Consider the following 16,689-nt stretch of genomic DNA (forward strand, 5'->3'; position numbering starts at 1 on the left):
CCAGTCCGTTCGCTATTTGAGAAGTAGAAAGCAGAGGATAGAAAGAGTGCTCTGGAACGTTTTCCATCTGGTAGATGGAGAAAGCCAAGTGAAAGTTTGCAAGGGGAGAGCCAGAGCTCACACTAATTTGCATTAAAATTAGTACTTTCCCAAGGGAGGGCTTTGTACCAGTTGATATTCTTTCTTAAAGTGTACCCAGGAGTACAGCAGAGTCTGACTTCCAAAATGTTCACCGGTGTGTTCTAAGTGTGATGAATTATAATGAAAAAAACTTATTGTTGAATTCTCTGTTATAATGCTTTATTTAGTCATACAGCTTGGCAAAACCACATCCAAGGACACTGCATGTGCTGAAGTGGGAAGTTGGAATGTTTTTGCATACGGGCCTCATCAACATTTAAGCCAACACTCCTTTGGTATGTTGAGTATTTTCCACTGGTACATACCTCATTCTTTGCATTTGTGAATCACTTTCCATTAAATTCCTACTATCATGTCTTTAAACACGTTCTTTCCTTTTATAAATAAAATGTAATATAATTATGCAGACTTGTATAAATACATGTAATTTATAGCAACTACTATAGGTCTTTAATCCAATTTATATATAAATGAGATTATCATTAAAGAGCCTATCAAGTTCACATATACTTAAATATGTCTTTTAATGTAAAATTTTTAAATTTTAATTTTTTTAACATTTATTTATTTTTGAGAGAGACAGAGTGTGAGCTGGTGAGGGGCAGAGAGAGGGAGACACAGAACCCAAAGCAGGCTCCAGGCTCTGAGCTGTCAACAGAGGGCCTGACATGGGACTTGAACTCATGAACCACAAGATGATGACCTGAGCTGAAGTCGGACACTTGACTGAGTCACCCAGGTGCTCCAAATGTAAGATTCTTTTTAAAAGACTAGGACGCTACACTATTGCGTGTTTCTAATAAATGTTGTATTTCTTACTCTCCAATAAAAAGCAAAGTGGAAACAAGGATACCAGGTTCCTTAATCATAACAAGACTTTTAGGAACTGTTATAGGTAATATGACCTATCATCCTAATTTTTCAGTTATGTAAAATATTTAACCTGTACTCGGCCAAGGATTCATGCTTGTCTGTTCAAATGTGCTTCCGAACAGATGCATGTATACTGAGCATGGGCTAAACTGCTTTTTCTATCATGTCTGCAACTTCCAATTCGTTTATTCACAATCCTCAAGCTTGTGATCATGCGGTTTCTCACACCGCGGGTTCAACAAGGGCTTAACAGGCTCTCACCGCTTGGTTTACGTCCAATACTTAATCATGACAAGTTCCCAGCTGACTATCATGCCTGCTCATGTCCCCACAGGGCCTGGTTTCAAACAGCACGTTGACAGGCCTTGGGCTCTTCTCGGAATGACGAGAGCCGGCGTCGGTCCACCGGACTGTGAACAGCAGTGGGAGGCCCTTGAGACCGCAGGGAAAATCGATGCCATGTTGTTTGGATATATTTACATATGAAAGCCATTGTGTACACAGAATTTTTTTTATTATTTAAAGCCATATTTTTGCTATGATGTTTGTTTGGATAAAGCATGTGTAATTGTCAGCTGTTTTTTTTTTTTAATGTCTTTTTGCTTTCTGGAGTAGCCATGTCAATTACAACAAAAATTAAACACAAGCTCTAAGGAAACGGTTTTTGTTTGCCACTCAGAACATTTATGAAAATTACTTTTACAGCAGCATTCGTAAAACCTTGAGCAAAAATACTAAAATGAGATGGAGGAAATGAGCATACAAAAAAATATAAAGAACTTGGAAAAAAGAAAAGATTTTCTGTTAAATATTTATTGTTATTTCTTCGAGAGAGCTTAGGTGTATGTCTTTTTTCTCACTAGGATGTCATATTTGTACTGCTCCTGTTTTATTCGAATTTTATTCTTTATGGTTATCTTTTCTGCTTAAATGCAGAGTTGTTCAGATTATTATTTCTACATAAGCTATGCTACCCAATAGGGTTGAGAAAAAAATAAAATGGTTTTCTTCAGCCATTTAATATCGGGCCTATAAATGACCTCTTTTACTTCTTCACTAATACAGAAAAGCAAGGATCCCAAGGAAAGCAAAATAATCTGGTTGGTGATCTTACTTTTTCTGCAAGATGCGGCTTGCCTGTCTGGTTGCTTGTTTTTCTGGATATGAGACATTTGGACTGTTGGCTCATCTGTTGCATATTCAAAGTAAGTATCATTCGTGTCTTTAGACCTTCCACAGGGGTAAAGAGCTATAAACCTCACAGGAATGTCTTGAGAGGGATTTTGGAAGAAATGTGATGAGAAATCATTACTGTTTTCTCGCACTCAGCTCTCCATATAGTCAGGTTGAGACCAAAAACACCAAACTGGATAGTTGTATAGTGTTTGGGAATACTCATCATGAAGACATATTTGTAGATGTGTCTTCCAGGCATTATCATTATCATGTATTTCAGGCCTATTTTCTCACCATGACTTAATGTAATTGCTGACTTTTAGAGAAGTTTTCTTCAGACAACTGGGATATGTTGGTGGCAGACACAAAGCCAAAACTTACTGATCCTAACAGCTTTGAGAACATTCTGCAGTTTACTGACCACAGCACAGAATTTTTTCTTCAGTACCACTTGGCTGACCTGAGCTCAATGTCTTCTGTAGCAGAGATCCAAATGCTTTTTGGGAAGGTTGTGCCCATGGGCACTGACAAGATATTTAAGGTGAAACTTGTGTTTATATGTTGTTTGTGTGTATTTGTACGTGTGTGTATATGAGCGTGCATATGTGTTTATATATATGAGTGTGTGTGTGTGTGTGTGTGTGTGTATGGGTTAAGAGGTTGAAGAATTCCTTCTAAAATGCAAATATTTTTTATTTAACATTACTTTGAAACAGAATAACAGAATGATTCATTTTAAATGCTCATATGAGGAGAATGTGTTTGCATATATAGCCTATGCAAAAATATATGATGAAGGAGACAACATAAAATGCACTCTTAAAGTGGAGCGCCTGGGTGACTCAGTTGGTTAAGCATCCAACTTCAGCTCAGGTCATGATCTTGTGGTTTGTGAGTTTGAGCCCTGCTTTGGGCCGTGTGCTGACAGCTGGGAGCCTGGAGCCTGCTTCGGATTCTGTGTTTCCCTCTCTCTCTGCCCCTTCCCCATTCACGCTGTCTCTCTCAAAATTAAACACAAAAAATGCATTTGGAGATATCACAGAATCCAGGCTTCTGCTATATTTATCTTTAAACTCTGATATGCCAATGATTCTTGAAGTAGATTTATCAATATGGTTATTTTTAATCTCTGGTGTTAAGATCATGGCACTAAAAGTTTCCCAAAGGACTGAAAATACCAAAAGCCTGTTTGTAAGTAAGCAACAAACTTCATGTCTAAGAAAAAATTTCCTCTCCTGTGGTTAGTGGGTTAAATGTAAAGTTTTTGCCATCAGTAACCGATGTCTTGCTAAGACATAATGCTTTGGTGAAAATTTTCATTAAACCAAAGAAGGCAGTTGTTCTCAAAGAGTAATTCCCATCAGGATCACTAGGGAACTTGCTAGGAACACAAGTTCTCAGACCTCGTCTCAGACCTACTGTCGGGCCCAACGATCTGCAGGTGATTCTATATAAGGCTGGAGTTTGAGACCCACTGACACGTGGCAAGATACAATACGAGGCTGGCAAAGACCCTCACACCCTCACAAATGCAAGCACCTGCTCCTTAGACAGAGGCAGTAGGGAGAGTAAGAGTCACAATGTGAAGAAAATTAAACATTGAGAGAATCATGATGTCTGTATTTTGTACAAACAGTTCAACTATCATCCAGAATTGACCTGGCCACCTCTGCAATCTATTTTAATTCTTCCTCGATGCATACACACCATTTATCCATTAACACTATCCCTGATCTCCCAATAATAATGACCTCAAAAAGGATACTCATTTTACAAAATCCTTCAACAAAATCTCCGAAGATATGCACGTTTCCAGAAAGATACAGTGTAAGGAGTCAGATGAGCTGCAGGGTTAATGGTGCAAGTAAGAAAAATGGATGACATTTTTTTTCTCTGTCATTTCCCATGACTTATCGTGTGTGTGTTTTGGAACCAAAGAACAGATTTTATAGAATGTCACTAATTTAATAAATATCTACATTCCACAACTTACCACAATCTGTTGCCTCAATTTTTGATCAAAAAAGACTGATATGTAGTATAACGTGGAAAGTTCTTCCTTTATGATGACAAGATGCTTTTCCTGTCTCATTATTTGCCACCACCTAGTCAGGAATAACATTTGACAATTCATCGATACAGTATTCAATGACATTCTAAAAAAATGAAATGAGAACATCTCACTGAACAATAAGACACTAATGAGAATTGATAGAACACCCCACTTTTTTTTCTAGAGATGACTTTGGTTCAGATAAGAAGCAACAATGCACCAGGGTGCATTATGGAATAACAGGTAAAATTTAGGAAGTATAGATGGTGAAGCAGGTCATAAAATTTGCATAGAAAACTAGAATTCACTGAACACCGACTCTCCCATTGCAATTAAAGATGAATGGGACTCTTTCAGATGGTCGGTGCTCATGCTTTTCTATGAAAATGCAAGAGTCCCTTGGGACGGGGCGCCCAGGATCAATTAAAATCATAGCAGTAATTGCTAACAAGGAACTCATGCTAACGAGGCAAAGAAAATGTTCTGGGGAATGTGGGTAGCTGAGTGGGCAGCAAGGGAAGGAAGAGAAGTGCTGTGGATAAAATGTAGGGCGTTCGGAAACAAACCACCTAGGGGGCGTCTGGTTGACTGGGTTAAACCTTCAACTCTGTCTCAGGTCATGATTTGGTGCTTCGGGAGTTTGATCCGGGAGTTGGGCTCTGTGCTGACAGCTCAGACCCTGGAGCCTGCTTCAGATTCTGTGTGTGTGTCCCTCTCTCTGCCCCTCCGCCGTTCACACTCTCTCTACAAAATGAATAAACGTTAAAAATTTTTTAAAAAACCCTACCTATCTCATAAGTGAAACTTGCAGCATCAATCTGCACTAGACATTTCTGGCATTTAATGGACAGGATGCTGTATCAGACTCAGACTGAAAAGAATGGCTTCTCAAACAGAGCGCGTGTACAGTTTTTTACCTGTTTTCCAGAATGAAAAACATTCTGAAGGTCATCCTTTCCTCCTTGCGTGATTATTTTTTATTTGACAAAAATCAGTTAATTTGGAGGAGAGCAAAGCTGGTGTCAATGAATTGGGTGCAATCTCATCAGGCAATCAGACGTGAGATCAACACAGCTGTTGGAACAGTAACAGCCAGAAAGATTCGAGTCACAGGCCAGTCGGGAGGGAGCGCAGGAGCAAAGAGCATTCTGATCACGTGGGGTGACACCAGCCGAGATTTATTAATATATTCCTCCAAGAGATATTTAAAATCACCATCATGCTTTCAAAGATTATAAAACAGCATAATAATAATATGGATAGGATTTTGGCTGTCCTTACACCCTTTCCTTCAAAAACTGAACCTACTTTAAAAAATTGGGAATATAAAATCTAGTCTTGTTACTCTGAAGCAACATATACCATATTGCATATTAAGATTTTGTGTATAATATATTTATTTGCATACAGAAATATGTATTTCTATTATACATTTCATTACTTTATTTATAGAATATGTATATTAAGCATACAGCATATTCCAGGAAGATACATTAAATATGCACACAGTTCATGCTGCAGCGTGCACCCTTTTAAAAGAAGCAGATTTAAGAGGCTTGGTATTGTATGTACATGCTGAAAATACACTTTGCACAATTCATCCAGCTTTGGGTGCTTCCCTAATCTATTTGCAACACCAGTGCTGTGGTTGTTGAAAGGGATATTATCAAACTAGGAGAAGGCAACTACCAATGAATTAAGCAAGAGAAAATAAAAGTAGATCGCATTTCTACGTCTATGTTGCCATCATTTTGAACTCCCATATTCCCCAATGTCAGATCTCTGTGATCAAAAAAGCAGTGAATGGACAAAAAGCAGAAGTATGTGGGTTGTCCAGCTCCTCATTCAAGTGGGAAGCTTATCCCATGTGATTTATTATATTGGTGACTTTGTCCTAACACTTAGGAGCTGGTACTAAATTAATGTGAAATGGTAAAGGGGTAATCATTTCCTTTTTTTTTTTTTTTAAAGAAATGAACTGGCTTTTTGACATTATTAATCTCCTCTTCTTATGAGACCACTCTGGAATATTTACATTATTGCTATGAGGAGAGAAGAAATTCTTGACAGATATTTACCTTTCCAGTGAAAATAAAAGAGATGAACCCTATCGTTTCTGAAAGAGGCTCTTGATGTTTCTGAAAGAAAAAATGGTAGCTCCAACAGAAACTGACCACATCAATGCAACCATTTAATGGTCAGTTACTGGCAACCTCAATTGACTGGACTCTGTGGCAATCACGAAGGGACATTAAGATGTTGGAAACAATGTGTGACATGCACAGTCTGGTGATTCTGGACGTGTAGATGTCTCCTGTGTTCCCGATCAGTGAATTATAAATACACTGGACTAATGGATGACAGTGTCTGATACACAATTGGTGAGCATTACCTTTTACAAACAGGTGAGCGATTTGCGCTGATATTCTAATAGTGATATAGGGTTATTTTCCCATTTTTACAAAGCAAGTTCTAGAATTCCTTAGAACAGACAAGGGTTTCTCAACTTTGGCATGGTTGACACTGAGCCAAATAATTCTGAGTTGTGTAAGTGAGGGAAAGTGGTCCTGTGCACTGAAAGCTGTTAGCAGCATCCCTGGCCTCTACCTACCAGATGCCAGCAGCTCTCCCCCAAGTTGTGACCACCAAACATGTCCTCTACACATTGTTAAATGTCTCCTGGGAAGCGAAACCATTCCTGCGTGAGAGCCACTGAAACAGACAAGTCCAGCAATAGTTAACGCAGACCTTTGAATACAATCGCCGTATCTTTCTCATCATCTACCATTTTCAGCATTCTTCCTGTTTCTCTGATCCCAGCTGACAAAGCTTCCATGATGTGTCCGTCTATAGTCATTTCCTTTCTGTAATGCGTGATGGTTTCTCTTTCAACGAGGTTGTGGTGGCTATGGTGAAGATCAAGAATAGAAGGAAGAGAGGGAGGGTGTAACGGCAATGAAGAGTAAGAGGCAGTTTGATTCATGGTGAGTGGAACTGTTAGAGCAGACCAACAAGACCCAAATCCAGAATCCGGAGTCCTTGGATCCAAAGAGTTCCTCCAGACGACAGCTGAATCTCCATCAGAGTAGTACAACTGAGTAAGAGAAACATTCAGCCAGTCATGGATTTGTTTACAACAAACCAAGCAGCCCATTGGCTTGATGTTCCTTCCATTCAATTGATTCACTGATTTGAAGAAATAAAATAAAAACACATGTGGATTTATATGTAAACACTTATACTGAAGTAACTGTGAGTAAAAGAATCTGTCTGAACTGATGCTGTATGTTTATATGCGGATGATTCTTGGGGTTATTCAACAATAAGTTATTTTATATAAAGGGTAAGTTACATACAACTACCGTTAGCAATTTGCTTCTTACTAACTGTTCTTTTTTTTTTTTTTTGGTTTACCTTGTGCTTTTTTTGCGTGTAATTCTCAAAACTGTTGTGATGCCATCAGTGAGGCAAGTCATACACACACAAACCAACTATAAAGTACTAAGGTTTAACGCTGACAAATTAATCATGCTACTCGCATTGATGTTACTGGTCAAGATATCATAAGGCCCATACATCTGAAATGCAAAATATGAAATTCGAAGTGAGTTTTAGGAATTTGATTTCTATTGACTGGGCCGTCTTTAGAAAATCTGATTTTAAGACTATAGCAAATACAGCAAGAAAAAAAGTTGAGGGATAAAAATAGCTAAATGTGAATCAATACAATCATATGTTTATGAGGGGCACGAAATAAAAAGGGTCTCCATGGACAAGATTCTATAGAAAGCCACTGTTTGGGTAACAGTTCCTGATAGGACTTTTTATGGTCTCAAATTAAAAAAATAATGAGAAAGGCCACAGGTGCAGCTACCTACATTCTTCTTCAGAGTCTGCCGACCTCACTTGGCCTCTTAGTTACCCACCACATTCTTATCACAAAGAGAACTTCTATGGACAGACCTTAGAAGTTAAAATATTTTAGGGAGAACTCACAATTAGAGGAACATGGAACATGTGGTTCTAAGAAATGTTTTGTAATTATGTTTTCCTCCTCCACTGGGATATGGGATGGCTATAAACAGCCTCACTGGACTATAAATTGAATATAATTTGTTAGCAGGCATTGAAGAGAAGGTCGTATTCTCTTGGGAGTGACCCAGGAGTCACTGTTGCCACCAGAGTACGCTAATCCTACTTAGGATTCCAAGCGAAGAAAGCAGGTTCATCCTGCTGACAAAGGCCAGAAGTTCATGTTTTACAAGTTAGCATTTCATACATGGGTCAGGCAGACTCAGGCTGAAACAGAATGCCCTCTGAGGCTTCTATTTTCTTACTTCAAAATTCACCTGGCCTCAGTAAACTCTCTCCAATTGAAGATGATCATTATTTAATTTGACAAAACCTCACTTTAAAAAATGACTTTGGTTCTCAAGCATGTATTAGGTAGGCTGTCCCAATAACTTAAGAAACTAGTTTAGGAGAAAACCAGATGGGTGAAAACACTTCACCTACAGGATCATAAGCAAACTAAAACTTTATAGGCTTTTACATTCTCACAGAATGCAAAGGACACAGTGGGCAGGGATGAAATGCCCATTTTCATGGCCATCTCTGGTTGTATTTAGCGAAAGTCTTGCAGATTTTGTCTTTACACAATGTAGAACAGGGATACACAAAAAAACCAGTGCCATAATATGAAAAATAATGATATGATCTGTTGGCGTTTTTGTTTGTTTGCTTTCTTTTGATTGTGGGAAAAGGGACAGGTAAAAAAAAAAAAGCACTGATTACATGGCAGTTCTCCAAATAAAACTCAAACAAAAGAATAATATATGCTTAACATTTAACAATGTGGAGACCATTTCTAAATCCTTTTTTGTTTGTTCTCTTCCTTCACTTCTCCATTGTGTGAGGTCTATTTCTTTATGTTCAGGTCTCCATGTTAGCTTGTAACTGTGGTATGTCATCCTCATATGGACACATGAGAACAAAAAAAATGGGAATAAAAAGGAGCGAGGTTATTATTCTTCTTGTGCAGAGAGAAAACTGTAGATTCAGAAGCCCTTCTTCAAGAGAGTACGAGAACATGTAGATTGTTCTTTAAATCCGTAATTCCAACATGTCTCTTTCATGGTCTCGTTGCTCTGAACCTGACAGGTTTCTTGATAAGGTGCGGGTTTCTCAAACCGGAGCACAGGCACGATAAAAGTGTCACTGTCGGGCTCCTTAATTGCACATTCCGTAATAAGACTGTAAAGTGCAATGGCAGAGATTTTTAAAACCGGGAGGTCTTTTTATCCCTTTTCTTTTTCCCGAGCTCCCTTGACCACCTTCCTTCTCCACAAAGGTGTTTTACCTTGTAGCGCCTATGTTCTTATAATGACACATGAGAAGATGTTTAAAGGTCTTCTTGAAGGTGGCATTACAAAGTGCGTAGCAGGCGGGGTTGATAGTGCTGTTGATGTAACAGAGCCAATAACCAATTGTCCACACTGTGTTGGGGATGCAGGGTGCACAGAAGGTGTTAATGAGCACCATGACATTGTACGGGGCCCACGTGATGATGAAAGCCAACAGAATAGCCAAGATCGTCCTGGTCACTTTCTTCTCCCGGGAGGGAGGAGGCTTCTTTTTGGCAGGCTGCTTAGTCATCTTCACAATCTTACGAGCCACGATATTCTGTTTTTCATCTCCATTCTGACCTGCAGAACCAACTAGCTCCACAGTGGTATTCGTTGGGGTACATGAGTCACCTTTAGGGGTCTTGGTGACAATTTTGATGCACGTTTGCTTAGAGTTCTCATCTTTGGAGTGCCCCAGGGAAGTGGAAACTGTGTTCTCATCCTGGGTTATTTCATCATCTCTCATATTAGAGGCCACAGCGCTGACGGAGGTGGAATCATTGGAGCTCTCCTTCTCCTCTCCCTGGACGCAGTTTTCAGTCACAGCATCCCTGGGGGCTTTGCCATTCTGGATTTTGTTGTGATCCAGGCCATCATCACTGCCAGGTGTATTGTTGTTGTTTGGCTTCACTATCCTTCCTTGTACCAGACTTGGGGAAACTGGCTCTTGGTTGGCCACCGGCTCCTTCTTATCCTTCTTTATCCTGCTCTTGCTGGCTCGGGATATGTGCCAGTAGAGCACAGTCATGATGATCACAGGCAAATAGAAGGCCGCAATGGCAGTACCGAAGGTGACAGCGGCATTGGAGAAAAACTGAATATAGCATTCCCCATCCTCTACAGTTCTCACCCCTACGATGAACTGCCAGAAGAGAATGGCCGGGGCCCACAGGATAAAGGAGAGGACCCAGGCAGCTGCAATCATCATACCTGCCATTTTCGTGGTCCGCTTGACTGGGTAGGTGAGCGGTTTGGTGACACAGAAATACCTGTCAAAGCTGATAATAAGCAGATTCATCACTGAAGCATTGCTGACCACGTAGTCCAGGGCTAGCCAAAGGTCACACACCACAGGTCCCAAAGGCCAGTAGCCAATCACAGTGTAGAGGGTGTACAAGTTCATGGAGAAAACACCAATGATGAGGTCGGCACAGGCCAAGCTGAACAAAAAGTAATTGTTGACGGTCTGGAGGTGGCGGTTGACCTTAATGGAGACCATGACGAGAATGTTCCCAATGATAGTCACCAAACTGAGGGATCCAGCCACGAGGACAATAAACACCACTTCAAATGTCTTATAAGGACTGGTCAGAGCCAGGCCATTGTTAGAGGAGTTTGTTGAGTTATTCATTTTGTGCTCTCTCAATCAGAAGCCAAGTAGCCAAACATGCATTTAAACCTGCAGGGAAATAGAACAGAATTAACAAATACAATAGAAACATTTTTCTCCAAAATCTTCATTCTTCCTCTCCATATTTATTGCACCTATCTACCCTGATTCCACACATAAAAGGCGAAAACATTAAATGGAGGATTCCAAAGGCTGGCAAAGTATTTAAAGTCTGAAAACATTCTGAATGTGTCCATATCTAGATGTGATATCTGTCTATCATCAATCAATTTAACTGAGTATACTACTGATGGATTAAACTAAATAAAATTATATGTAAGACCTTCTAAAGCATCAAGAGGTTTCTGGTATAGACATAAAAATTAATAAGGCAATAGGAGGAAGAAAGCATAAAACTTAGAGAATTGAGAATGTAACTTTTATAGTCTATAGCACCTTTCCATCTAGTAGCTCTAAGTAAGCCTTTTTCATAATGATACTGATACTGATCATAACAAATATAACAATAATTAATTAGCCAATATACTTGCCCTAATGAGTATTATTTTTCTCTGATCTGTTTTACTCTTTACCTAGTATCACAAGCTAACATTCCCAATATTCTATATCCTGCAAAAGAAGTCATTTATTAAATATATATTGATAAACTACATGAATTTTCTGAATGTTTTATTTTTCAAGTCACCACCGAATTTATTATTCTCCTGCTCTTTCTGCCAAATATTTGGTACAGTCAGGCTAGGATTTATATTTGTTTGTCAGAAGAGGGACCTGAAGCCCAGAAAGAGTCAGTCATTTATACAAGGTCACATATTGAGTCAATCAGCAAGAGAAGACTACAAACAAACCTCAGTTTAAGAATGTACTCATTTACTTTGTCCTCACATCCCTATCAAGCACCCTCTCTGGATTAGGCATTCAATATATGCTGGGTATTTGGTAATGATTAAGACAAGGTCCCTGCCTCTGAGAGGCATTGGGTCTGGGGCAGGGATGGGTAGCTAAAGAAACAATTATTGAACCTGAGTGTACTTGCTGTTGCCAGACCCTGCCATGTTTAAATAAACACATAACTATCATTTTTCAGATATCACCAAAGTCTGGCGTCAGACTACACATAGGAAGTTCTAGTTCAGCTAAAGTTATAAATAGGTGCAGAAAAGTCTACTCAAGGATGTTCATTAAGAAATGCTATAGTAGAAAAATCCCCTGGAATTGTTAAAACATCTCACTGACAGAGGATCGGTTAAATACATTATGGAATACTCTTACAGTGGAATCGTATGCAGCTGTTAAAGAGGCAGATACATGTGTTCTGGTCTTGTTGTGGAAAGTTACATAGTTAGAAGATGATATGATCACAGCAGGATTAGAATGTTAGAGAATATAGTTCTATTTAAGCAGAAGAGTGATTACATATTTGAAATGACTTTGTAGGTCTGGAGGAGACACTGAAGAGTTTAATCAAGGTTAATGATGCTAATGAAATGCCACTTACCATTTTGCCTTCCAAAATTATACGTGAGGTGTCAGTTACTGCGGCAAGCCAAAGGGACTTACAAAGTGTCATTTACTTTTGACATCATATGCATCAGAATACTATTCGATGCTTCCATGATGAATATTCCCTTTTATAATTATACAAAATGCAGATTTTCAGGCTCACTCCAGACCTCCTGACTCAGAATTATAAGGCAGGTTAGGAAACACTTCTGAAGCCGCCCCCATGTTACCGGTTTTAAAATCTGGTCCACAACGTATCACCCTACCCTTGTATACCACAACTGTTTCTGTTGGCTTGGCGCTCATCCATCACATAAACGTTCCCAGTGCGTCTTGTGTGTTACACTTTGGAGGAAATGCTGTCTTCAATATTATATTCCTCACTGGGTATTACAAAGAGTTTGGTATTGTTAAAGCATAACAGAATAGACATCCACTGGGGGGTCTTGCCATGTATCCCCCAGCAGGTAAGGGGGACCACTGCAGTTAGTAGCCCTCAGGTTTCCACCTTTGTAGATGCCCTGTCCATGGCTTTGACCTAGGACACCAGCTGATACACCCATCTGTGATTTTCCGCCTTCACTAGGAAAGCAGTGAGTTTTGGCTTCCTAGTCTTTGTAGCGCTCCCATCCAGCTTCACTGCCTCAAATGTAACTGGGGCTCAAAAATGTTTACGGAATCAAAACAGGATGAACAATTAGTATTATTAATTCAACTTCTATTTACTTACCCAGTGGAACTGTCTCAAGAGCATTTCTCTGTAACAGCACTTTTTTTGAGTCTTGATTCATACAACTGTTTATTCATGAAATGTATTCGAACAAAGTAATTGCACTAATCCAATCATTATTCCAATGATTCCTTATTAGTTAAGGTAACTGTAAGACCGCATCCTGACTTGCTCATAAGCTTGCTTTACCTGTTCATGAAATTCACTGACATATTTTGAGCTGAGTTATATTTATATGTTCACAAATTGTTCATTTTAATACATTTTGATTAAAAATAACATTTACCTTCTGGATCTCCTATGTGACACTTTATTCTTCACATTCATTTGAATAAAACACAGGACTATATTTTAGTTTTAAAAAAGCTTTTTGGTGCCTTCCTCTCAAAAGTAATACATAAATATAACATTTATGTTAAAAAATAAACTAGTTTGATCTTTTATTTTATGAATTAAGAAAGCATAAGAGTGATTGATGTAGTGCCTGGCTCTTGCCACCATCTGTGCTAATAATAACACCTGTTATTATTCTAAAACATCACAATAACATAAAGCTGTATGATTCTATTTATTTATTTGTTAGTTTTCCTCCTTTCTCATCTTCCCCTCTTCTTGGTTAGAGTGAGCACGCTTTACATTTCAGCTAAAAACAAGGGGCACCTGTGGCTCAGTCAGTTAAGAAATGGACTTGATTTCAGCTCAGGTCATGATCTCATGGCTTGTAAGTTTGGGTTCCCCATCGGGCTCTGTGCTGTTTCTGTCTCAAAAATAAATAAACTTTAAAAACAACAACCCCCCAAAACCAAAGTATCCAAAAAAACTGAAAAAAAAAACCGTCTTAGGGCTGTCAAACATATGTTTTCTCACCTTCTATTAACAGCTCTATAAAATATATAAACATAACATATCACCCTCTTGATCTGAAGACAAGCTGAGGCCACAGTAGGGGGTTAAGTGATCACTCTAGGTTTCAAGGCTAGTGAGCAAAAAATCGACCACTAAAATTATCATCCTTACCTTTGAGTTAGATACTCTTTCTCAGTTTCCCTGCTCCACTTGAGTTACACTGTATCCAGAAGATGTGAAATTGGTAGGCATTTGTATAATATGAACTATACACAGAGGCTGCTGGCTGAGCCAGGTTCTGTCTGGGCAGAGAGGGGGGCTTGGAACTCGTACCCAGATAGACATAGCAAATCTATACAATGTTAACATACATAGTTGCTATCATATCTTCTAAATTCTGAGTTCTAATATTTGCTTGCTCATAGTCATGCCATATATAAAAATGGAAAACATTTCACTTAGAAGCCAGGACAAATGTCTGAGAGATGCCATTCTTTGCTCCCCATACGATGCATGAGCATTGAGGTGGGGCGGGGAGGGATTGTTCCTCTCCCATTAAGGAAAACACTTCTTTTGGTCACCCCTTTGCCTCCTCTGCTGTTTACATTTCTGTAATAGTTTTTACTTCTGGTGTGGCATCCTAGGGTTTTATTGAAGCAAAAATTGTTACATAGCAGATGAAATAACAGAATCACAACAGACTAAACAATGAAGATGACCCTGGGAATTCAACATCTTAAAACGGCAAGTGTACAGTAATCCATTTGGTATCTTACAATGTTAGTTGATGACTAATTTTGAAAGTATTATGGAAATTTACGAGAAAAAAATTTCTGTCTTTAGTTTCTTTACTACTTGAGTCTTTATATGCAGCAGTGAGAAATGTATCATGGTCTCATATTATCCTTAAAAGTAGTGAGGGCTAATTTCTGATCTTAATTATTAGCTGTGTGAGTCTGTGCATGTCAGTAAACACTCCTATGAAGCTTAATCTTTTGTTTTTCAAAAATAACTCTATTTTTCTTCTAGGGTTGTGGGAAACATCAAAGTGAGGTAACGTCTTTGACTCATGACCTACAGATGTTAAGACAAGCCGTTACTACTAAACATTGGGTAAATAGGTGTAGATTAATCACTTTTCTTAATAGTTAATAGAAACATTGCGTGTGTGTAGATGAAATCGAGTAAGAGTGAGGAGGTGTAGGATGTAGTGGGAGTGGTGATATACAATTATCATTATCAATAATACTGTTATCAAGAATATTAAATCATCAATGATAATACTGAAAATAGTTAATAGGTGCTGACCCTGATTACTCTTCACAGCATCTCCTGAGGTGATTATGGTTATTACATGCTTTTTCATACATGTTGAACTAAAGGTCAAAGAATTAAGTTATTTGAGATCCAAACCCCTGAGAGCCTGACTCCAGATTCTGCTACAAGTATTTGTTTGTCTGAAGAACATTTGTACTTGGCGGCCAATACGTGCCCCAAATATTTTATTTATGACTCTAACCTGCCATGACTAAATCTTTTGCCCCAAATTCAAGCTGGGTCCTTGGTTTATTCAACAGAAGATCGTCTGTCTTGTCCGAGCTAAAATTGTAACTTTGGACAGGAGATTTCACAATAAGATACAGAATAGTGCGTAAGATTCCTGATTATGTAAATATATGACATTTAAGATTTAAAACATTTTCCCAAAAGCAATCATCACAAAAAACATGTCACCATGTGAATTAATATAGAACCTCTCACAAAAGTATTCATATTAATTACATAGAAGTTCTACATTTACAATAACATTTTTATGAAGTTAGAGAGAATGCTAACTAAAATGGCTAAGAAAATTCTGATGTGTATTTTGATACACAATAGAAATTAAATTTTAAAAAAATGAAAGGCAGCATGCCAGATATACAATGGTCTCTTCATAGGTGCGTCCATAGTGTAATAAGCTAGTCATAAATGTATCAACATGCAAGGAACCGAAGTATTAGAATTTTTTGCATGCTATTTTTATTTAATTATCACAATAACCCTAAAAAGAATTATTGTCTTTTTCAGTTTGATGGATGACAATGAGAGAGAGCCAGCAAGTCCTGAGGTTATGGGTGGGATTTAGGTATCTGACTCATGGGGCCATACTCTTCCACTGTCTTGCACCATGACACGAAACTTGATTGAATAATAAAAAAGAAAGTTTTCTAGAAAAATAAGAAAAGTCACTCAAAGAAAAACAAAACAGGAGCGGGGGTAGTCCGGGACTGATAACTGGAATCCAGAGAGAAGATCTGTAATTAGACAGCAAAATTTCAGAACAGGAAATCAAGAGGAATTCACATGAAGTTGACTTTATAATTGTTTATATTTATTTAACTTTTGTTTTTAAGATGTAATCTTGGTGTATGTTACTTTTTATAGATTTCTAATTTCTGCTGCTATTTGAACACATTACCAAAAATGGCAGGGAGTTCGGAGTGTTCTTTGTCCGTGTCTTTCACACAGGGCTCTGACACACAGCCTCACTGGTGAGCAACCAGGAAGGAGAGAATCATCAGCCTCACCAGGGCTGCCTGAAAGTCCTTCAACTGCTACAGCAGTCAGG

General features: G+C 38.5%; 1 protein-coding gene and 1 long non-coding RNA gene across 3 annotated transcripts in view; both read right to left on the bottom strand.

Annotated features, from left to right (window-relative positions):
• Positions 1–283: 283 nt before the first annotated feature.
• On the bottom strand, positions 284–4,604 carry LOC115305074. The gene is made up of 2 exons (XR_003914739.1): positions 4,184–4,604; positions 284–515 (listed from the first exon to the last, which is right to left on the bottom strand). It is a non-coding gene; the product is annotated as an uncharacterized LOC115305074 (long non-coding RNA).
• Positions 4,605–9,026: 4,422 nt separating this feature from the next.
• Positions 9,027–16,689, bottom strand: part of CHRM2 (cholinergic receptor muscarinic 2) — a 150,884-nt gene continuing 143,221 nt past the window's right edge. For both annotated transcript variants that reach the window (XM_029955430.1, XM_029955435.1), the window contains one exon: positions 9,027–11,047. In XM_029955430.1, the coding sequence (XP_029811290.1) occupies positions 9,599–10,999 (1,401 nt within the window). In that variant the 5' untranslated portion in view covers positions 11,000–11,047 and the 3' untranslated portion in view covers positions 9,027–9,598. The remainder of the gene's footprint in view (positions 11,048–16,689) is intronic.

This window comes from Suricata suricatta, chromosome 2 (genome assembly GCF_006229205.1).
Source record: "Suricata suricatta isolate VVHF042 chromosome 2, meerkat_22Aug2017_6uvM2_HiC, whole genome shotgun sequence".
In the NCBI taxonomy this organism is placed as follows: domain Eukaryota; kingdom Metazoa; phylum Chordata; class Mammalia; order Carnivora; family Herpestidae; genus Suricata; species Suricata suricatta.